This window comes from Saccopteryx leptura, chromosome 9 (genome assembly GCF_036850995.1).
Source record: "Saccopteryx leptura isolate mSacLep1 chromosome 9, mSacLep1_pri_phased_curated, whole genome shotgun sequence".
Lineage (NCBI taxonomy): Eukaryota > Metazoa > Chordata > Mammalia > Chiroptera > Emballonuridae > Saccopteryx > Saccopteryx leptura.
In genome coordinates, this window is record NC_089511.1 from 91,988,811 (window position 1) to 92,011,643 (window position 22,833).

Consider the following 22,833-nt stretch of genomic DNA (forward strand, 5'->3'; position numbering starts at 1 on the left):
GGAGGGAGAGGGAGAGAAAGAGAAGGGGAGGGAGAGGAGGGGGCAAGGAAGAGAGAGAGAGAGAGAGAGAGAGAGAAAGTATCATCGAGTTGCTCACTTTAGCTATACATCCATTGATTGCTTTTCATATGTGCCTTGACTGGGGATCCAACGGGCAACAATGGGATCAAGTTGGCAACCTCAGTGCTCCAGGTTGACACAATCTTTTTTTTAAGTGGCAAAACAAACTTGTTTTTAGATGTAAGAAAGTAACAACATATTTGATTATCACTCCTGAATTTTAAAAGTAATTTCAGAGCATAACCTGGAACGCTGAGGTCACTGGTTCAAAACCCTGGGCTTGCCTGGTCAAGGCACAGGTGGGAGTTGATGCTTCCTGCTCCATCCCCCTTTTCTCTCTCTCTCTCTCTCTCTCTCTCTCTCTCTCTCTTCTCTAAAATGAATAAATAAATAAAAATAATTTTTTAAAAAAGTAATTTCAGCCTGACCTGTGGTGGCACAGTGGATAAAGCGTCAACCTGGAAATGCTGAGGTCGCCGGTTCGAAACCCTGGGCTTGCCTGGTCAAGGCACATATGGGAGTTGATGCTTCCAGCTCCTCCTCCCTTCTCTCTCTCTGTCTCTCCCCTCTCTCTTTCTGTCTCTCTCTCTCTCCTCTCTAAATGAATAAATAAAAATAAAAAAATAAATAAAGATGTAATTTCAGATACACTAGTTAGTTGGATCCTTAAAACATGTCATTAAGATGAAAAAAGTGGTTATTTTGTCAATTTAACAAATGAGGAAACTAAATGGGGTCATGTGGCTTGTCCAAAGCTACAAAGAATTGACACTAAGAACACATGATTCTCATTTCTATTCTATATGCTTTCATCCACTAGGGGTTCTCAAAGTGTGGTAGCTGAGCCAGCAGCAGCAAAAGCATCCAGGAACCATGGCCTGACCTGTGGTGGCGCAGTGGATAAAGCATCAACCTGGAAACACTGAGGTTGCCGGTTCAAAACCCTGAGCTTGCCTGGTCAAGGCACATATGGGAGTTGATGCTTTCTGCTCCTCCCCCCTTCTCTCTCTCTCTCTCCCCCTCTCTATAATGAATAAATAAAATCTTTAAAAAAAAAAAAAGCATCCAGGAACCCATCAAAAATGCAAATTCATTCACCCCAGAACCCGGAACTCACTGCAGGTCTCCTTATGGGGAGTTATCAGGCTGTATGGTCTGCACTCCCTGCAACCCCAAGGAGCAGAGTGATACACTGAGTGTAAGTGTTCCTGCCTGAGTGATTGGTACATTTTGTAAACAAGTCCAGTGACCAAGGTGGAGACTGAAGGCAAAGACACAACCTCAGTTGTCTAGTGGCAGTCCTTGCCACATAGAAAACAAGCAGGGGGTAGAGGAATGTGATGAGGGGGCTGACCACCTCCCCTTACCTTCCCAAAGCCAGACGTGGGCCCCAGAAGCTATAGCAGTGAGTGTCAGACAACAGAGTATAGTATCTGCAGCCCTGAGAACTAGAGAGGCAGAAGCACTTTCCTGAGCAGCCGGGGCAGGACCCTGTGGCTAATCCCTGTGACAGTGTGGAAATACAGAGGTGAGGCAGCTGAGGTCTGGCAGTCGCCATTAATGGGAAGAAAACAATGCCAGAAATGTACCAGCCGGCCTCTGGCCACTCCCAGCTCACTCACCATCAACCATCATCGGACTGAGCCAGAGGGGGTGGGGAGGCACCTTCAACAGTGCAGTGCTGCTGGCAGTGTCTGGCTGCAGGGGCCAGTGCTAGAATTTCACAGGCTAGGAACACCATCGCCCACCAATTCCCCCAGAGGGGTGGTGCCCTCAGACTGAGGAGACATAGTCAGAGAGGAGATAGATGCCCAACTGCCCAGGGAACATTTTCCACCACCCAGCAGAGTGCTAAGAAGCCAAAGCAGAGCAAGAGAAACTAAAATTTGTGCTTCAGTGCCACCTACTGGTAAACAAAGAAATACTTCTTCTTAGCAACCAACTACATAAAGGACCACTCTTAAAAAAAAAGTGCAGATTTCATTCCCATAGATGTGTAGACAAGAGAAGGAATCCATAAAATACCATGAATAACCAAGGTAATGAGGCAGCTCAGAAAGTAAATAAAATATCTCCAGAAAATAAAGACATGGAAATATATGTGGTTTAAATGACAAAGAATTCAAGATTGCAGTTACCGAACAAGATACAAGAAAACACAGATAGGCAGTTTAATGAACTCAGATATAAAATCAACAAACAAAACTTTACCAAAGAGACTGAAAATTTTAAAAAACACCAAAAAGAAATGCTGGAGCCTGACCAGTGTTGGCTCAGTGGATAGACTGTCAATCTGGGATACTGAAGTACTAGATTCGAAACCCACAAGGTCACCAGCTTGAGTGCAGGCTCACCAACTTGAGTGTGGGGTCACTAGCTGGAGTGCAGGATCATAAACATGATCGCATGGTTGCTGGTTTGAGACCAGAGGTTGCTGGCTTAAGCAAGGGGTCACTCGCTCAGCTCGAGCCCTCTTGGTCAAGGGACGTATGAGAAGCAATCAATGAACAACTAAAGTGAAACAACTACGAGTTGACACTTTTTATCTCTCTCCCTTCCTGTCCCCTCTCTCTCTCTCTCTCTCTCTCTCTCACACACACACACACACACACAAATAATAAAATAAATGCTAGAGATGAAGAACTCAATAATGAAGAATGAACTAGTGAGCACAGGAAATAGAGCTGACCAGTTAGAGGAAAGACTTAGTGATATCAAAAATAGAAATCTAGAGCCTGACCAGGTGGTGGCATAGTGGATAGAGCGTCAGACTGGGATGTGGAAGGACCCAGGTTCAAGACCCCGAGGTTGCCAGCTTGAGCGCAGGCTCATCTGGCTTGAGCAAAAAGCTCACCAGCTTGGACCCAAGGTTGCTGGCTCAAGCAAGGGGTTACTCGGTCTGCTGAAGGCCCGCGGTCAAGGCACATACGAGAAAGCAATCAATGAACAACTAAAGTGTCACAACAAAAAACTGATGATTAATGCTTCTCATCTCTCTCTGTTCCTGTCTGTCTGTCCCTATCTATACCTCTCTCTGACTTTCTCTCTGTCCTTGTAAAAACAAAAACAAAAAAACCTCAAGGTTGCTGGCTTGAGCGCGGGCTCATCTGGTTTGAGCAAGGCTCACCAGCTTGTGTCCAAAGGAAAAAAAAAGAAAAGAAATCTAGAAAGGATGCAGAAGAAAGATTTGACTTTTAGTGGTGAATACAATATACAGATGATGTATTAGAGAATTGTACATTTGAATCCTATAGAAGTTTATTAACCAATGTCACCCCATAAATTAAAACCTAATAAAATGCAAAGTCTCAGGTCCTATCCAGACCTACAAAATCAGAAACTGAAGTGGGTGATATCAGCAATCTATGTTTCAACATGCCTTCCATTGAATTCTGATACAGCTGGTGATCATACTGTCTCACAAATACTTCATGAGATGATAAAAACATCTCTGGGGTAGGTAGTTGTGTTATTTATACCACTGTCAATGGCATTTTCACATGTTCAGGCTCTTCGAAATTAACAGAAAATAACTATAATAATTCACAAAAATTTTTTTTTTTTACAGACGGAAAGTCAGAGAGAGGGACAGACAGGACAGACAGACAGGAACGGAGAGAGATGAGAAGCATATATCATCAGTTTTTCGTTTTGACACCTTAGCTGCTTTCATTGATTGCTTTCTCATATGTGCCTTGACCGTGGGGCTACAGCAGACCGAGTAACCCCTTGCTTGAGCCATTGACCTTGAATCCAAGCTGGTGAGCTTTGCTCAAACCAGATGAGCCTGCGCTCACGCTGGCGACCTCGGGGTATCAAACCTGGGTCCTTCGCATCCCAGTCCGACGCTCTATCCACTGCGCCACCACCTGGTCAGGCCACAAAAATCTTAATATCTGATTCCTGAAAATGTAATTAACCAACCACTTTCTTTTGAATTACCACTAGCAGTCCAGAGGAAAAACAATCAGGTACTGTAATGTCAAAGGAAATGAACTGACAAGAAAACTATATAGAATATCATTAAGTAAAAATGCCCCAAGAAGAGTATGCTATATTTAAGTGTGTGTTTTGGAGCATCGGTAGGGAGGGGCATGGGGTGGACAGGAAGTAGAAACATAATAAGTTTTGTTAACCTATACCGTTTTACTTTTAGATAATATCTTTCTGAACTTGATAACCCTGAATACCAATACGACTACCTGAGCTCCTATGAAATCGAGTCCCTAACTACTTACGAAGCACACAGTATATGTAAAGCACTGTGCAGGTGCTATAGGAAACTCAAAGCTAAGAAAGACAATCTCTGCCCCAAGAAACTTGATGTCCTAGAAGATGTCAGCATTTCATCAAGAATGAAGCAACGCAAAGAGTGGGAGTGCCACAAAATATATTTTAAAATTTGCCATGGAAAGTCTAAGAAAGGTGACTTCTCATTCTGGAGAGAACAGAAAGGAACATGTGAGTCTGGGAGATCGAATTTCAACAGAGAAAAGTGGAGGAAGGGGGCATATCAATCCCTTATTGCAGAGAAAATAAGGAAGCAAGTAAGAGGGAAGGGTATGTGCACAGGGACAGCATACTATAATTGCAGGCAATAGCAGAAAGAACATCGATTGGGTTACAGTGACCTGCAGGGACAATCTGTGTCAGTCTGGCCAAGAAAATCCATCTCTAAATCAGAAATGCCCAGCCCTGGCCGGTTGGCTCAGTGGTAGAGCATCAGCCCGGCATCTGGATGTCCCGAGTTCAATTCCCAGCCAGGACACACAGGAGAAGTGCCCATCTGCTTCTCCACCCTTCCAAACCTTCTCCTTTCTCTCTGTCTCTCTCTTCCCTTCCCGAAGCCAAGGCTCCATTGGAGCAAAGTTGGCCCAGGCACTGAGGACGGCTAATGGCCTCTGCCTCATGCGCTAGATTGGCTCCAGTTGGAATGGAGTAACGCCTCAGATGGGCACAGCATAGTCCCCTGGTGGGCATGCTGGGTGGATCCTGGTCAGGCCCATGCAGGAGTCTGCCTCTCTGCCTCCCTGCTTCTCACTTCAGAAAATTACAAAAAAAAAAAAAAAATCACAAATACCTATTTACAATAGGAATAATAATAATCATCATCTTATTCTATCTCACAGAGTTATTTATCTGAAAAAACAGGTGGGAGAATGAATGGCCCCAATATAAAAAATATAGGACATGTTCAAAGTTCAATAATTATTATTAGGTAAATCAAAATTATGTGGTATTGAAAATATTTCAATTCAAAATGTTTCCATTTCAAAAATTACATGCAGTTTCTATTATTAGTAAGTGAAAACACATATTATGAATGTCTAAAAAAAATGTGAGAAAGAAATTTTTAAAAAAATTTTTAAAGATCATATATACAGTATCTTTCTGCCTGACCAGGCAGTGGCTCAGTGGATCGAGCATCATTGGTCTGGAATGCCAAGGATCCAGGTTCAAAACCCTAATGTCGCCGGCTTGAGTGCAGGCTCATCCCGCTTGGGCATGGAATCATAGTACCCCATGATTGCTGGCTTGAGCCCATAGATCGCTGGCTTGAGCAAGGGATCACTGCCTTGGCTGGAGCCCCCTGGTCAAGGCAATTATGCGAAAGCAATCAATGAACAGCTAAGGTGCCACAACGAAGAACTGATGCTTCTCATCTCTCTCCCTTCCTGTCTGTCTGTCTCTCTCTGTGTCTCTCTCACTTTAAAAAGAAAATAATTATCATTCTTTAGGAGGCTTACTAACCTAGCAAAAGTATACTGGCAGTTTCTTCTAAAACTGAAAATATACTTATCAAACAATTCAACAACTACACTCTTGGGCAGTTACCTCAGACAAATAAAAACTTATGTTTATGCAAAAACCTGCACACAACAGTACATAGCAGACTTCTTATAATAGCCAAAACCTGGAAACCACCCAAGTGTCCTACAGTGTGGCTATCGTTAAACAAATTATGATACATCTACATCATGGAATGCCACTCAACAATAAAAAGGAACAAACTATTGGTGTATCTAAGGGAATTCTGCTGAGTGAGAAAAGACTATTTTAAAAAATTATACACTGTAACCGTTTTTGAAATACCAAAACTACAGAGATGGAGAACAGACTGGTGCCAGAAGTCAGGAAGGTGTTGGTGTGGGACAATGGGCAGCACCAGTGAGCACTATGGTGGTAGAACAGCTCCTATCATGACTGTGGTGGTGGTTACATGAATCTACAATTATGTAACTGGTTAACTCTAATAAGCTTTTATGTTAACTCTGATTCTGACATTATATTACATCTATTTAAGCAATTAACACTGGGGAAGGTGGAATGAAGTGTGCATAGAACTTCCCTGTATGTTATTTCATAATTTCTTGTCAATCTATTATTATTTCAAAATAAATCATTTAAAAAAAGGTATACTGCAATTTTTTCAAAATGGATAATGCCCTTTCCTCCAACAATAAGGTGAAAGTAGTATTTTACCCACTGTTGATGCATACTACATTGTTAGTCTCCAACAGAAAATGATTTAAAAGCATAAATCCATGACCACAAAATTTTGTGCTCTTTGACTTAGTCATATAATTTCTGGATCTCACCTAAAGAAACAATATCAAATTTGGAAAAACATACAATTTCAGTCAACAGCTGACCACATGTAAAGGTGGTCTCATAAGATTATAATGGAGCCAAAACTTCCTATCACCTACTGACATCATAAGTGCAGAAAGCACACCACTCACATGTTTGTGGTGATGTAGGTGTACACAAACCAACTGCACTGCCGTTCACATGGAAGTATAGCACATACAATTATGGATAGTACATGATACTTGGTAACAAATGACTGATTTATGTATATATTACACTATACAGTGTGTCCATAAAGACATGGTGCACTTTTGACCGGTCACAGGAAAGCAACAAAAGATGACAGAAATGTGAAATCTGCACCAAATAAAAGGAACACTCTCCCAGTTTCATACCTATTCAGTGCAGTTAGATGTGGGCTCACGCACAGATTTTTTAGGGCTCCTTAGGTAGCTATTCCATATAGCCTCTACAGACTCATCACTGACTGATGGCCTACCAGAACGGGGTTTCTCCACCAAACTGCCAGTTTCCTTCAACTGCTTATCCCACCGAGTAATGTTATTCCTATGTGGTGGTGCTTCGTTATAAACGCACCGATATTCACGTTGCACTTTGGTAATGGATTCGAATTTAGCGAGCCACAGAACATACTGAACTTTCCTCTGTACCGTCCACATCTCGACTGGCATGGCCGTGGGCTGCTCCACTGTATACATGGTGTTATGTCATCATCTGCGCATGTGCACATGCTGCCACATCACCCTACAGAAACTGGGAGAGTTTTCCTTTTATTTGGTGCAGATTTCATATTTCTGTCATTTTTGTTGCTTTCCTGTGACCAGTCAAAAGTGCACCATGACTTTACGGACACACTGTACTTCTATCATCACTTTAGAGCATGCTCTTTCTACTTATAAAACATGCACTGTAAACACAGCCCACAGCAGCCTCACACAGCTGTGTTTACCACAGCCCTTGACTGTGCTGTTTTCTCTTACACTTGATTTAATCCTATGTTGTTCTCTACAGTAACATGCTGCACAGGCTTTTAGACTAGGTGTGTAGTTTGCTACATCATCTAGGTTTGTGTAAGTACAAGCACATCTGTGATGTTTATGCAACAACGAAATCACCTAGCATTTCGTACCAGGGGTCCTCAAACTTTTTACACAAGGGGCCAGTTCACTGTCCCTCAGACCGTTGGAGGGCCGCCACATACAGTGCTCCTCTCACCACCAATGAAAGAGGTGCCCCTTCCAGAAGTGCGGCGGGGCCCAGATAAATGGCCTCAGGGGGCCACATGCGGCCCACGGACCGTAGTTTGGGGATGCCTGTGTAGACTATATTCCCATTTTTAAGCGGTGTATAACGGTGTATATAAACATGTACGTGTGTACATATATGTACATGTATACACACACAAACTAGATACGACCTAGACATCTGAGAATATGAAAATCATTAAATTCTCAGAAACTAGTCATAAAATATGCAGCCATTGATTATGTTGAAAATGGTACAATATAACAGAAAAAGAAAATAAAGCAAAATTCAAAATTAGTTCCCAAGACATGCATATAAAAATAACAGGGAATGGCCCTGGCTAGTTGGCTCAGTAGTGGAGGGTCGGCCTAGCATGTAGATCCCGAGTTCGATTCTTAGTCAGGGCACACAGAAGCACCCATCTGCTTCTCCACCCCTCCCCCTCTCCTTCCTTTCTGTTTCTCTCTTCCCCTCCCACAGCCAAGGCTCCATTGGAGCAAAGTTGGCCCCAGTGCTGAGGACGGCTCCATGGCCTCTGCCTCAGGCACTAGAATGACTCCAGTTGCAAGGGAGCAATGCCCCAGATGGGCAGAGCATCGCCCCCTAGTGGGCTTGCCAGGTGGATCTCAGTCAGGCACATGTGGGAGCCTGTCTTTCTGCACTTCTCACTTCAGAAAAATACAAAAAAAAAAAAAAAAACCCCAGGAAATATTTTTCACAAAAGTAAAAGATAATTGTGTTAGTGTGACAGAATTGAGTTATTTTTCTTAAACTTTTTTATAGTTGTCATATTATATTCACAGTTAAAGAAATAAGCATACTTTTTTACCTTATCCCAGAAATCAACCAAAGCTGTAAAGTCCCACTTCTTAGAATATGCCACATTGTATTTAAGAATAGCATCCTATGGAAAAAACATAAACAAAAACCCATGATATAGTTAAGTGAATTATTTATGAATAGCCTGTCTCCTTTACAAACTACTTCTAGTAAATTTCCTAACACAGGACACACTGTCTCCTACCATTAACCGCAGCACCACATCAGCAGCTATGAACAAACAGAGTGCACACTAATTCATTAGTCACTTAAGAAATATGAGATTAGGTAGGTTAAGTAATAGGGGAAAAGTCATAATTACGCTAAAGCATGCATTCTAAACAGAGGTAATGCAAATCAAATTGACAAAAACTGGTATTAGAAATCTAAAAAAATTAAATATTATGACTTCTGGCCATCAAAATGTCACACTATATGGATGGATATATAGTATACTTATATTAAAATTTCAAGGGGACAGTAAATTGGGGGGAAAAAATGTCTGAAAAGGATCCCTGGTGGAGGGGGCAATAATTTTAAAAAAAATTGAAAGACATTGCCCTATAGCATAAACTGGTGTTTTTCCCTTTATTATCAGCTATTTTTATAAGCTGAATATTAACAGTTATCTTCCCTTAGCAGTTCACATAAACTATATATTTATATAGAATGAAAAGACAAAATAATGTGCCACCTAATGATATAACACTTAACTGTCAGAACAGGCAGTGCTTTATACCTGGTCACCGGTACTGAAAACAACAGGCCCAAAACCGAGTCACTTATTAGGAGCTCCACATCTCCAAACAAAAACTTACTTAGTTTTGCTCTCCCAGAAAAAGAATCTTAAACCAGACAATCAGCACCTGGCTGGCACTAGTATGGTAATCCACCTGACAGACCCTTGCTATTCCCTAAAGGAAAGTGACCTAGCAACAACCATATTTGTTACTATAACTCCCTTGTCCCCACTGCCTTCTTCCTTCTAAAAGTCTTTGTTTTGTACAGCTCCTTTCTATTTCTGGATGGGATGCCACCCAAATTCATCAATCAGTGAATAAAGCCAATAAAATCTTCAAAATTTATTCACTGGAATTTTGTCTTTTTGTCACCAGAGTAGAATATGCATAAGAGAATCCATTAGTTAGGCAGAAAGAACTATTATTTACAATTATATTTTATCTCACTCTTTGAAATTTCTATTTTGATTATATTTTATAATGTGCATATAATAATAAATATGTAGAATTTACAAATGTTAATATTCATAATATAGACTCCAAAACATTTTTACTGAAGGCATGCATAAATCTAAAAAACACGGCATTAAATTATTACTATATATCTTCCAAATTTCTTGATCATTATTCTAACAAAGAGCTTTCTGAAAAATATTTCATGCTATATAATCACCAAGCATCTATCAAGGTTAAAAAATGAGCCAACAAAATGTATATTTACTTGCAATCAGGGGGTATTCAAGTTCCTTCAAAAAGGAATAAAAAATCCCTGGTAAGTTAACTCAGTCAGAGCACCATCTCCAAACACCAAAATTGTGGGTTCGATCCCCAGTAAGGGCACTTGTGGGAAGCAATCAATGAATGTACAACTAAGAAGAACAACAAATGAATGTTTCTCTCCCCGCCCCCCATTCCTCTTTCTGTCTCTCTAAAATCAAGCGATTTAAAAAAAAAAAAAAAGCAGGTCAATAGTTTACCTGGCACCAATGCAGAAAGAAAAATCAACTACAAAGGGGTAAAAGGAATCTTTGAGGGTGACTAGAACATTCTGCATCATGACAGTAGTGGGAGCTTAGCAGGTAGATGCAAATGTCAAACCTCATCAAATTACACATTTTAAAAGGATGCACTTTCTCAAACTTACATAAATTATTCCTCAAAGTTGGTGAGGAAAAATACTTTAAGTAGCATTTACACTCTTATTTAATGGGGTTTTATAATTAGCATTAACTCCTAACTTTTACTTTTACTTCAGTCTTCAAGTCCCAAAAGCTGTCTACTATGAGGTCTCCTGAAAACCTGGAATCTATTTTGTATTTTTAGCTATCAACTACTGAGTGTTTAGTTCATAAGTCATAATAGCACAACCAAATAAAGCACAAATTAGCCCACTCCTTGCAAATTACCAGACACATTACTTATGGAATATTACTGGCTAAATCGACTTTTGAGGACACTGCTCCTTTTAAAAAATTTTAACATCTCTAATCCTTCTTAAGTCAACACCAAATGCATAAAAACAGCAAAAAATATATATATACAGAGTAGAGCAAAGGAAGGTTTATAGTTGTTCATATAACAATACAAGAATAAACTGTGTTTCACCTCCTTATAATTGTAACCCTACTTTTGCCCCACCCTCCTGTATATATACATACATGTCTATATGAGGGATTTAATATTTTCCCCTCCCTCTCATAGTGTTCTTTCAGCAAAGGAAACAATTACAGTAACCAGATAGAAGAGAATTTCGATGGATTACCCTGTTCTGTCAAATCTATTATAAAATAAACAAGAAAGGGCAATTCAGATTAAAGTAGTTATCCTTTCCTAAAGCAATCATGGTACAGTGATTGAATATCCCCTGACTGCTAAAAAGCTGAATAGACAATGTAATTTAGAACACTATGATTATTCTGTGTTTAAGCTTAAAAAAAAATAGGAAAATTCTTCAATAACCATGACTTTACGGCTATGGAGGCCCTAAATGGAGTCTGGATAGTATTCTTGGGTGGCCTATTTCTGTGTTGTGAATTAATATTATAACTGTGGTTTTAAAAAACAAAGGCCAAGAGAAAACACACTGTGAAAAGGAGGGCAGGTACTTTAACCAGGTAATATGATCTAACGACTGAGCCATCCTGAGACACACTGCTATACAGGATGGCTGAAGCCAGAGAATCTGGACCCAAACGGTCACTGTCACATGTATTTGCCAGCTGATGTTCTGCACACAGATCCCATCTTTGCATCTACCAACATCCAACTGTGAGTAGTAAACAGTAAAATCAAAATGAAAAAATTTTTCCTTTATACAATATTCTTTCAAGTTTCTCTGCATACTATTTTGGAGTTCAAATCAGTGGTTAAAAAACTCCTGTGCAAAAGGAAATACTAACTACAAATTGTTTTCACTGTGACAATGAACACAACCCAAACGGTAGTTCTTCATACTTCAAACAGAAATAACAAAGCCGACATAGCTGTACACTACAATTTATATTTAGTTTTATATTTGTACATATGTAATTAACATCATACTAAAAGTAAGTAAACTCCAGAAGACCCTGAGAATTTCTTTCATTTAAAGGGAGTACATTACAAGATTGAAAACAACTGTCGCTAGATAAAATATTCAAAATATATTATGATACAACATACTGATGTCTTTTCACTTTAAAAAAACCAGTAGCTACAGAAAGGTATAAAAAGTTTTCAAATAACTTGTAAGTAGAAGTGGAAAAACAATATAAAACCTAAGAAACTGCCTAACCAGGGAGTGGCGCAGTGGGTACAGCAGACACTGGGACGCAGAGGACCCAGGATCGAAATCACAGTCACCAGCTTAAGTGCGGGTTCACTGGCTTGAGCAAGGGGTCACTCACTCTGCTGTAGTTCCTCTCCCTCTCAGGGCACATATGAGAAAGTAATCAATGAACAACTAAGGTGCTACAATTCATCTCTCTCCCTTTCTGTCTGTCTGTCCATATCTGTCCCTCTCTCACACAAGAAAAAGAAACAAAAACCTGAGAAACTATAAACAAAAGCTAAGACTCTCAAAGACAACAAAACCTATTTTAATACTTGTACACATTTCCTATTGATAAAATAGAAACCAAAAATGTCGCTAAACAGTGTACCAGGAAGTAAGCGAGTTCCACAGAAATAATGCTGTTACCTCTGTCCATTAAAGATCAGAAAAAGGTTTTTGAGACAAAAGGCCCATCTCTTAAGAACTGCCTACATGTGGCCCTGGCCGATTGGCTCAGCGGTAGAGCGTCGGCCTGGCGTGCGGGGGACCCGGGTTCGATTCCCGGCCAGGGCACATAGGAGAAGCGCCCATTTGCTTCTCCACCCCGCCCCCCTCCTTCCTCTCTGTCTCTCTCTTCCCCTCCCGCAGCCAAGGCTCCATTGGAGCAAAGATGGCCCGGGCGCTGGGGATGGCTCCTTGGCCTCTGCCCCAGGCGCTAGAGTGGCTCTGGTCACAGCAGAGCGACTCCCCGGAGGGGCAGAGCATCGCCCCCTGGTGGGCAAAGCATTGCCCCTGGTGGGCTTGCCGGGTGGATCCCGGTTGGGCGCATGCGGGAGTCTGTCTGACTGTCTCTCCCCGTTTCCAGCTTCAGAAAAATACAAAAAAAAATAAAAAAAGAAAAGAAAAAGAACTGCCTACATGTAAGGGGCAAGGGCAGCAAAAAGAACATACCTTCAGGTTTTGGGGTCGTGTGAATTTGTTGAGAAGCGCAGTCTGAATGAGCTCCCATCTGCTCCCTGCAGTTCGCTCACCATTCTTTGAGGAAAAGGAAAAACAAATGAGGAAGTTACTCTTAAGTTTTTTTGTGTCATAGAAGCAGAAGTCAAACCAGAATGTACTTAACTATCAGAGACTAAAAGAACACCAATTTTGTTTTTACCTCATCTTCCACAGGGTACAAGTTTTGTTCTGAACAAGGCATCTTAACATGCTTGTTGTCCCACAAATCTTTAAAATGTGTTGGAAAAGGTTTAGGAACATCTCCTGCTTGCAAAAGATCTACCTGAAACAGATGAAAAAGAAAGCTATAAATGCGTAAAAACTGGGTGTGTAGTCTACAAAAGAATTCAAATACAGCAGGCAGAACAAGTGCTATAAAATGCAGATCAGCTCCTAGACAAGAAATCTCAGAAATCCTCAGCTGTTTCCAGTCCTTACTTCCATTTTTTCAGTTTCCTAGTCACCATTTCCTGGGTGTTCTACCTCCATCCCATTTAGGCCCCTGATCCTCTTTATTCCTTGCCTTAATTTCTGCCAAGAGCCTTCTACCCCTTTCTCTAACGCTAATTGTTTCCAGAGCATTCATTCCCCTTAAACACCTCATACTCATTTGGGAATGACATAATCCTTCTCAAGTTTTCCCAGGCTTCTAACCTTATAATGGCTCCCCTCTGCTTTACTGATTCCAAATGATGCTCCTAGTTTTTTTGTTTGTTTGTTTTTTCATTTTTCTGAAGCTGGAAACAGGGAGAGACAGTCAGACAGACTCCCGCATGCGCCCGACCGGGATCCACCCGGCACGCCCACCATGGGCGTCGCCATGTTGCGACCAGAGCCACTCTAGCGCCTGAGGAAGAGGCCACAGAGCCATCCCCAGCGCCCGGGCCATCTTTGCTCCAATGGAGCCTCGGCTGCGGGAGGGGAAGAGAGAGACAGATAGGAAGGAGAGGGGGAGGGGTGGAGAAGCAAATGGGCGCTTCTCCTATGTGCCCTGGCCGGGAATCGAACCCGGGTCCTCCGCACGCTAGGCCGACGCTCTACCGCTGAGCCAACCGGCCAGGGCTTGATGCTCCCAGTTTTTAATGTCCTATCTTACCCAAGCCCTATCTGGTGAAACATCTATTCTGACCTTTAATACTCAGCCCAATTTCATTTCCTTTAAGAAGTCTTAAAAAATTTTTAAAGGCAGTTTATTCCCTCTTGTTTTATTAGTTCATTATCATACTAGAGCACACGGGTTTTTCCTTCCCCCATTACAAACTTTTTTTAAAAGATTTTATTCATTGGTTTTAGAGAGAGGAGAGAGAGGGATGGGGAGCACGAAGCATCAACTCAATAGTTGCTTTTCCTAGTTAACTAGGCATGCCTGGGGTTTCGAACCAGTGACCACAGCATTCCAGGTCAACACTTTATCCACTGCACCACCATAGGTCAGACTGGACTCTAAACTTCTTGAGAATAATAACCATATTAACTTTGTATTCTAAATATTTACCACAGAGCATGGCATGTGTTTTTATATGTATAGTACATACATGTATATGCAAATACTGTATATATACATATGCTATTTATAATAAACATTCAATAAATGTTTCAGTAGGAGGTATTCCTATTCTGAACATTGCATGTTAATGAAATAATGCAACATGTGGCATTTGCATCCAGCCTCTTTCACTTGCCACAATGTTTTCAAGGTTCATCATGTTGCAGCATGAATCAGTACTTCATTGCACATAATCAAAAAATCACATAAATGAGTATAAATTTTCAATTCTAATAGGTTATAAATGAGAGGTCTGTGGTGTACTGAATTAACCATTTAAAATGAGTAAATTTTATATACATCAATAAAGAAGTATTTAAAACATCACAGAGAGTATGAAAGAGGTCAGCGGGGCTCACAAGGAATGGGAGTTACTGTTCGGTAGATACCAAGTTTCAGTGCGGGTTGAGTCTACATAACACTGTGAATGTACCTAATGCTGATGAAACATACACTTTAAAGTTGTTAAAATGGTAAATGTTATATCACGTATATTTAACCACAGTTTAAAAAATGAGGTTGGTTTTAGATATGTTGAGCTTGAGATACCTATGGAACAGTGATAGAGATGTCTAGAAGCTAAAGCTCAGAAAAGAGGGCCAAAAAATGAAGAATGATTTGAAGATACTGAACTATAACTATGAATTTTAGGAACTAACCCTTTACCTAACATGTAGTGGGTACTCAATAAATATTGCCAATTAAGTTTTTTTTTAAAAGAAACCCCAATGACTTTTTTCATTTTTTTAGGTGAGAGGAGGGAAGATTGTGAAGCAGATTCCTGCATGCACCCCGACCAAGATCTACCCTGCAACCCCATCTGGAGCTGATGCTCAAGTACCAACCTATTTTTAGCACCTGAGGCTGACCCGCTTGGACTAACCAAGCTATCCTCAGCACCCGGGGCCATGCTCAAACCAATCAAGCCACTGGCTGTGGGAGGGGAACAGGGTGAGAAAGGGGAGGGAGAGGGGAAAGAAGCAGATGGTCACTTCTCCTGTGTGCCCTGACTGGGATCAAACCTGGGACATCCATACACTGGACCGACACTCTATCCACTGAGCCACTGACCAGGGCCCAAATTTTAAAAAAAATACAAAACAATTCCATTTCCTCATCAGTTGACAATGATTCATCTTATGGATTTGTGAAGTACCATATTAAGCTATCATTTTATTTCTACATTCTGTAGACTTCTCAGGACTTGGTTTGTTTTTCACATTAATAACTATCCCAAGATATCAAGACTTAGAGTCTTCTCTCTTTATAGGTTAGAGGTAGTACCTACCCGAATAGTAACTGTGTGATTGGCAGATGGTCTCAAGAGAGGCAGCTGGATCCCACACCGCGGCATTCTCCTCATCTCCTCAATAGGAGTTCCAAGCCATTTCTTATCTGAAGAAAGGTGAGGTGGGATGAATTTAGGGATCCTCCTGTCTGTTCTTTGATGTTTGATTTCACAATGTTCTTTTCTAAGGTCAAACCAAATGTATTCAGTCACAAACTACTTAGTGTTTACATTCTCTTGGATTCAGAGTACAAACCTTACCCTGAATGTTATTGTTTAAAATGTGCCAAGTTTGTTCTTTCTCCTTGGTAATTAAAAAAAAGGTTATAATGTTTCTAGTAAAACCCAAGAGCTCTTTTCAATAGTCTGTAGAAGGAATTGCCAAACTCATGTAAATCACCTTCTGAAAAAAGTACCCTGTATGAAGATGGACACTATCAAGTAAGTCATGGTTCACAGTGTCAGCCTCTTCCCAGGGTTCTAGACAGGAATGTTCAATGAAGTGAACTTTAATAGGAAAAAAATCACAGAAATAATAAGAGTGGGCTTTAAGATTCCATATGGAATAATTGCAAAAATGTAATTCTTAGTATTTTTTTGTAACTAGATAGACTAGAATTTTTCTTATTAATGATTTTGAGAGAGAGAGAGAGAGAGAGAGAGAGAGAGAGAGAGAGGGAAAGAGAAAGGCAAGGGGGGGGGGGGTTGGAGGAGGAAGTATCAACTCGTAAGAGTTGCTTCTCTTATGAACCTTGATCAGGCAAGCCCAGGGTTATGAACCAGTAACTTTAGCATTTCAAGTCAATGCTTTATCCGCTGTGCCACCAAATAGCAGGCTAGACAGACTGGAACTCAAATGCTAGTGTTACCAAATTACATAATTTCAGTGAATTCTCTAACCTGAGTTTGTTTCTTACTTGTTAAGTGAGTAAAATACTACCTACCTGTCCATTAGAGCATTAGAGAAAAGGTAGTATATGATAGCCTTGGAAAATGGCTAAATAGTAGCTACTGTCAATTAAATACTTTTATGCCCTGGTAATTCACATAAATTTCAGAAGGAAGTTCATGAAAATAAACATCTGATTAACAATACTCATTTACTTCTTATGTCTGGGCTTTTTAAAATTTTTAATTTTGAGTCTAGATTTAAATATAGCATAAACAGATAAGAACAAACATAACTGTTCCTTTGCTTCACTGTTAACAATATCTTTGCTAAACTACCCCTTACAAAATTACAAAACACCTTATACTATTTAGAGACACGCCTGATGGTAAAAGTTACCTTTTGTCCTCTGCTTTGGGCATTCTCATAAAATGATCTGTGATTTTAGAACTCTTTTTCCGATATTGCTTGTAATTTCTGCATTCCACATTCAGGCTAGAAGTATTTCCAGGCAGTTTAGCATTTAAATCATTCATTCCGGCACAACTCTCTCCTTCAAATTGGAAATGGAACCGAATTTCACTCCCCTTAGCAGAGGACTGCTTTCTCAATTCGGTGTCGGCTTCCTTTGCCTGGAGCCTTGAAGGTTTATTTGCTGTTTGAGAATAACTGTTATCTTCTTGTTCATCAAACCCTGGACTTGTCTCTTCATCTGGTTCTGAGTCCTGACAACTATTTTTGGAATTATCTACATCCATTGGTGAGTCGAGTTCACTTTCTTTCTCAAATGGCGGAGAATTTCCTAGGCTACTTTCTTGTCTACTCAATTTGTTGGCATTCTTCAGTCCAGTACAGACACCCTCTGAACCAGTGTCTGACAAGGGACTCTCCGGCACCTCGTCTGTTTCCTCCTGTTGACAGCCCGCACAGTCTTCCCCAAGGTGGCAGGACCTTCCGCACGTCTGGTGGCTTCTGGCTTCCCCTACCTGTGCATGTGCATCTTCTGCAGTCTGCTTGGCATTTGTAAACTTTACAGGGATGAATAATTGTTGATTATCTCTACTTTCCTCACTGTGATCATCACTTTGAGGTGACCGATCAATGTTAGCATTGCTAAACCGTTCTGACACCAGAGTCACTGCTGGAAGATCGCCTTCCAAAAGCCGCTCTGTGTGCTCCCCTTCCTTCTGCCACTGACACACAGTGGCAATCTGACACGGGTTCAGATATTGTATGCCTCTTTCTGCTGGTGATGTATCAATATTTAGCTGAGAAACATTTTCTAATTTTTCCATGTTATGTTGATAAAAGTTATCTTTCCGTGCAGAACTCATCATGGATTCTACTCTTGTATTGTTGTTTTCTTTACTGTGCAAACAATAAGAAAATAGAAAACTCAATGACTCAACAGAACTTAGAATAGGAAGAACTTATGACGCAAAAAACCACTTACCCCACCACATTCCCACAATGCCACAGCAATAATTAAATTACCTGTGACTACCTGAGCATATAGCATTCTCTGTCATGACTACATACCTTTGCTCATATTTCTAGAAGGCCCTTCCCCAATTATGTGACTAGTGAGCACCTGCGAGAATGAAGTGTTAAAGCTCACTCATTCCTGTGCAGTCTTTCCTGCAGAGGTAAAGGGGATCATTCGTTCCATAGACTAACCACCACTGTATCCTATTTATACCTTTACTATAGTATTTATCACACTAATAATAACATAGCAGGTCCTCGAATAACGTTGTTTCATTCAATGTCATTCTGATATGATGCTGATAGGATATAATAGGAACTTAACTCTTGTTTCTAACAATTAGCCTATAGCAAAACTGATTACACTGTCATTTCGCTTAAAGATGTGAAACCTATTGACAGTAAGTGAGGACTTTCTGTAATCATGTGTTTCTGTACCTGTCACCACCACTATGACTATCTCAAAGACTGGTGATTTCTCCTTCCTCTTTGTATCTCAAGTACATAGGAGAGTCCCTGTAATATAGGACACTCTTAAAAAATTATTATTTATAAACTGAAAGAATGAATAAATGTGGATTTAAAAAACTAAGAAAGCAAGGAGAGAAAATAACACTAAGCAAGATAACATCCATGTATCATGCTATTCATTTCTCTATATACCATATTTCCCCATGTATAAGACGCTCCCATGTATAAGATGCACCTTAATTTGGGGGCCCAAAATTAGAAGAAAAAAAAGTATTATATAAAGTTATTGAACGCAAGTTTTACTCATCATAAAATTCATACAACTCCTCATCAGTGTCAAAACTCCCATCCATTAGCTTGTCCTCATCTGTGTCTAATGACGAATCACTGTCTTCATATATTGCCTCATCCTCAGTTCCATTTATAGCATTTAAAATGCCACACTTCTTAAATGACTTGACAAGGATCTCAATCTTGATATTATCCCAGGATCTTTTCACCTAAGTACAAACTTCTCCTATAGTTGGTTTCTTCACTCTTCCTGCTGGTGTCAAACTGTCTACAACAATGAGTGTAAAAACAAGCACAAAAAAAGCAGGAAATTCAAGTTAAAAACTCTACAACCACTGTATAAGAATCAACCAGTTTTTAGACCCCATTTTTTCAAAAAAGGGTGCATCTTACACATGGGGAAATATGGTACGTGTGTTTCTATACCTTTCTGATTCAGCTGTCTTGATTCCTTTAGTATCCATCCAACTGGTAATAGTCTTTTGTTTGAAAACTGTTAAAAAAAACATTTAAAACATTAATGTATATGCATACATGCTTTGAAAGAGAAAATATTTATAGCAGCATATATAGGCATTATGCTAGGTTCTGTGGGTTAAAAAAGATTAATCACTTCTTTCACACTCAAGCAATGGAAGATAGTACCAGAACATAAATATAAATACATTTGTCATAGAGTAGAAAGCAACCAGCCTCCCAAAAAGTTGGTACGGTCTAATAACTAAATCAGACCACCTGGATTCAAATCCTGACTCTCCCACTGGATTCCTATGTGACTTTGTGAAGGATCCTTTCTCTGTGTCTCAGATTCCTTATCTGTAAACATGCAAATTAATAGAATCTATCCTGGGATTACAAAACAGTGTCAAAAGACACACTCAGAGCTGTAATTCCATAATGCAAATCTAGGAAGCTTCCAGTAATGCATGATACATGTACCCTGGAGAGCAAATCTTAAGGGGTAAGAAGAAAAAGTCTGTTGGTAGAAACCATCAAGAAAGTTATTGGTTCAGGGAGGTGTTTCCCAAACCACCTGACTCATTAGAAGTCAGATAAATGGATCAGGGCCACACTCAGAGCTACTGACCCAGAATCTAGATGTATGATGATGGAGGTGTGAGAGGAGCTAGAATCTGTATTTTTTTCAAAAAGTGATTTTGATGATCAACTAGGTTGGAGAATTATTGACCAAGGAGCAGAACTAATCCTTGTAAGAATAGAGGGGGAAAGTTGAGAAGTGAGTCATTACAGACTTCACAATCACAGGAGAAATTAAAGATGACACTAATTCTTAAGTTTGAGAGATTTACAAGATGGTGACAGCATTAAATAGAAAAGTAAAATATGAGAGAACTGGATTTAGGGGGGGAATATTTATAGGTCAATTCTGAACATACTAAATTAGAGATTCAGTGAGATAATTAGATAGAAATGACCAGCAAAAGTTGAATTGATGGCTCAGGTAGAGAGAGATAAAACCAAATTGCAAGCCATACTTATATAAGCATTAGAAATAAACATGCTTTCAAAATTAAATATACTTCAGATAGTTTAACCATGTGTAATATTTTAGGTCAAAGAACACAAAATTTTGGACAGTTTCAACTACTATGTAAATTGCAATGTAATAATCTAGGCATTTTAAATCATTCTCATCTACCTATGTCCCCTCAAACACAAAAACATGAGCAAAACAGATGCTGTCCCAAACGTATGAAAATCGAGTGCCACACAACACTAACATTCCAACAAGTAAAAATCTACCACCTTTTGTACATGCTGCTTTCTCTGCCTATATAATTTCTTCTCCTTGATTTCTACAGCAAATCCTGCTCATCCTTCAATACTTCAGTTAGGTCTGCTCCCCACTGCCTCTAAATCCTGACAGACGTAAGTGTACATACACCATTCACCAGAGGACTGCCTGGCCTCCTCCTTTTTGAAATGCTGTCTTCCCACCTGACACAACAAATGCCATGCTTTCCTCTTATTTCCCTGGCTGCTTCTCTTCAGTCTACTCTTAAATGGTGGTGTACCTCAAGTTTCTGTCCTAGTTACCTTTATTTTCTCTACATGCTTTATAGATCTACTGTACTTCCATAGCTTCAATTACCATGTTTACATCACAAAATCCCAAACCTTCATTTAAGTACAGGAATACATGAGGTTCAAATCCACATACCTCATTCTCTCCTAAATAGAATGTACTTCTTCCCTTCCCTATGGCCCACAACTAAGCGCAAGCCATCTTTACCTCCCACCTAGACTAACTCCTTGAGTCTTGGGCTTGCACATCTACTACCTTAGGAGCCATTCATTTCCCACACAGGGGACACAGAGACCTTTATCCCACCCCAAAAAAGGATTATATATTCCAATGTAATCAAGTAACACCCTTCCTGAAAAACCTTAAGTAGCTTCTCATTACCCTTAGATACAAAGTGCAAAACCCTACAAGTTCCGACATATATGACCTTTGCCTACCTCTCCAGCCCCATCTCTCACCACCCTCCCTGGACAGGACTCATGAGCTGCCCTCTGGGAGCAGTGCCTTCCTTCCTCTTCCTCTAGCTAGCTGTTCCTCATTCTCCAGCCTTCAGATTAAGCATCCCATCTTTTGGGAGATTATCTTTTACATCAGACTGGATTAGGCAACTCCTACCCTAATGATTTGCCCCTCATCTATCAAAATACCCACTTCTCCTTTGCTATACTGACTTCTGTAACTGTCTATCCGTCCTGGTCAATTCTAGGGTCTGAAAACAGAGGTGATGACCCTTGTTCAGAACTGCGAGCCGGAGGCCAATACAGCGCAGCCAAGACTGTAACCAGGGAGGCTGGCTCTGAACTAAGGGAAGTTGTGACTTGCAAACACGACTACACACCTCAAGGACTAAGACAGTTTCTCCGTCAAGCCCAAGTAAAGCACACCGGTGGAGTCTCCCGTCTCTTTCCAACCTCTGACTGCTCTTCAGGGTTTCTCACACCACCAATCGCAGTGAACAAAGTGGCCCCATCTCCTCCACGAGCTGCCGTGGTGATTCACTCAGGGGACCTCACGGTGGTGCACACTAGACCAAAAGAGGTGATCAGAGTCCTTGGGTCCTCACAAAGAAACTGAGAGGAAGTGTGGACTCAGGCGAAGGACAAAGCTCTTTATTTCCGCACGTACCAAGTGAGGTGGTGCAGCCTGGGTGCGGTCCCGCCCACCCCGGGGCGCTGCCGGACGCTGAGGGTGGCACCCCGCACCGCACAGGAGAGTCCTGGAGGTCGAGGACGCGCCTCTGCGGGCCGGGCAAGCTCCGAGCGTCCGTGGCGGCCAGCGCAGGAGTCGTGGCGGCGGCCCAGCGGGGTCGCTTGGTGCAGGGCTCACAGCCGGGGCCTGCACTCATGCTGGGACCCGCGCCGCACGGTCCCCGGGCCGGCCGGGGCGGAGAGCCTCATTCACTAACCCTGGGAGACGAGCCGCAGATACTTGCCGGCGCCACCAGGCACCATGCCCTCTGTGCCGCTGCCCGCTTCCGCCGCTGCTGCTGTCCGGCCGCCAGGGCCACCCTGCCCACCGCCTGCCTCCCTCGGCAGCAGGTGCCCCGCCAGCCTCAGACGCACCGCCCGCTCCCAGCTGCGAGAGCTTTC

The 22,833-nt window shown here is 41.1% G+C and overlaps 1 protein-coding gene across 4 annotated transcripts in view; it reads right to left on the reverse strand.

Annotated features, from left to right (window-relative positions):
* Nucleotides 1–22,831, reverse strand: part of PARG (poly(ADP-ribose) glycohydrolase) — a 149,356-nt gene extending 126,525 nt beyond the window's left edge. Inside the window, exons 1-7 of one of the 4 annotated variants that reach the window (XM_066348199.1) lie at nucleotides 22,650–22,831; nucleotides 19,624–19,690; nucleotides 17,350–18,318; nucleotides 16,058–16,245; nucleotides 13,388–13,506; nucleotides 13,180–13,263; nucleotides 8,747–8,821 (exon numbers count right to left, since the gene is read on the reverse strand). In XM_066348199.1, the coding sequence (XP_066204296.1) occupies nucleotides 8,747–8,821; nucleotides 13,180–13,263; nucleotides 13,388–13,506; nucleotides 16,058–16,245; nucleotides 17,350–18,318; nucleotides 19,624–19,690; nucleotides 22,650–22,695 (1,548 nt within the window). In that variant the 5' untranslated portion in view covers nucleotides 22,696–22,831. Of the gene's footprint in view, nucleotides 1–8,746; nucleotides 8,822–13,179; nucleotides 13,264–13,387; nucleotides 13,507–16,057; nucleotides 16,246–17,349; nucleotides 18,319–19,623; nucleotides 19,691–22,369 lie in introns of all 4 variants that reach the window. The other 3 variants (XM_066348198.1, XM_066348200.1, XM_066348201.1) reach the window with 3 other exon arrangements.
* Nucleotides 22,832–22,833: the final 2 nt, after the last annotated feature.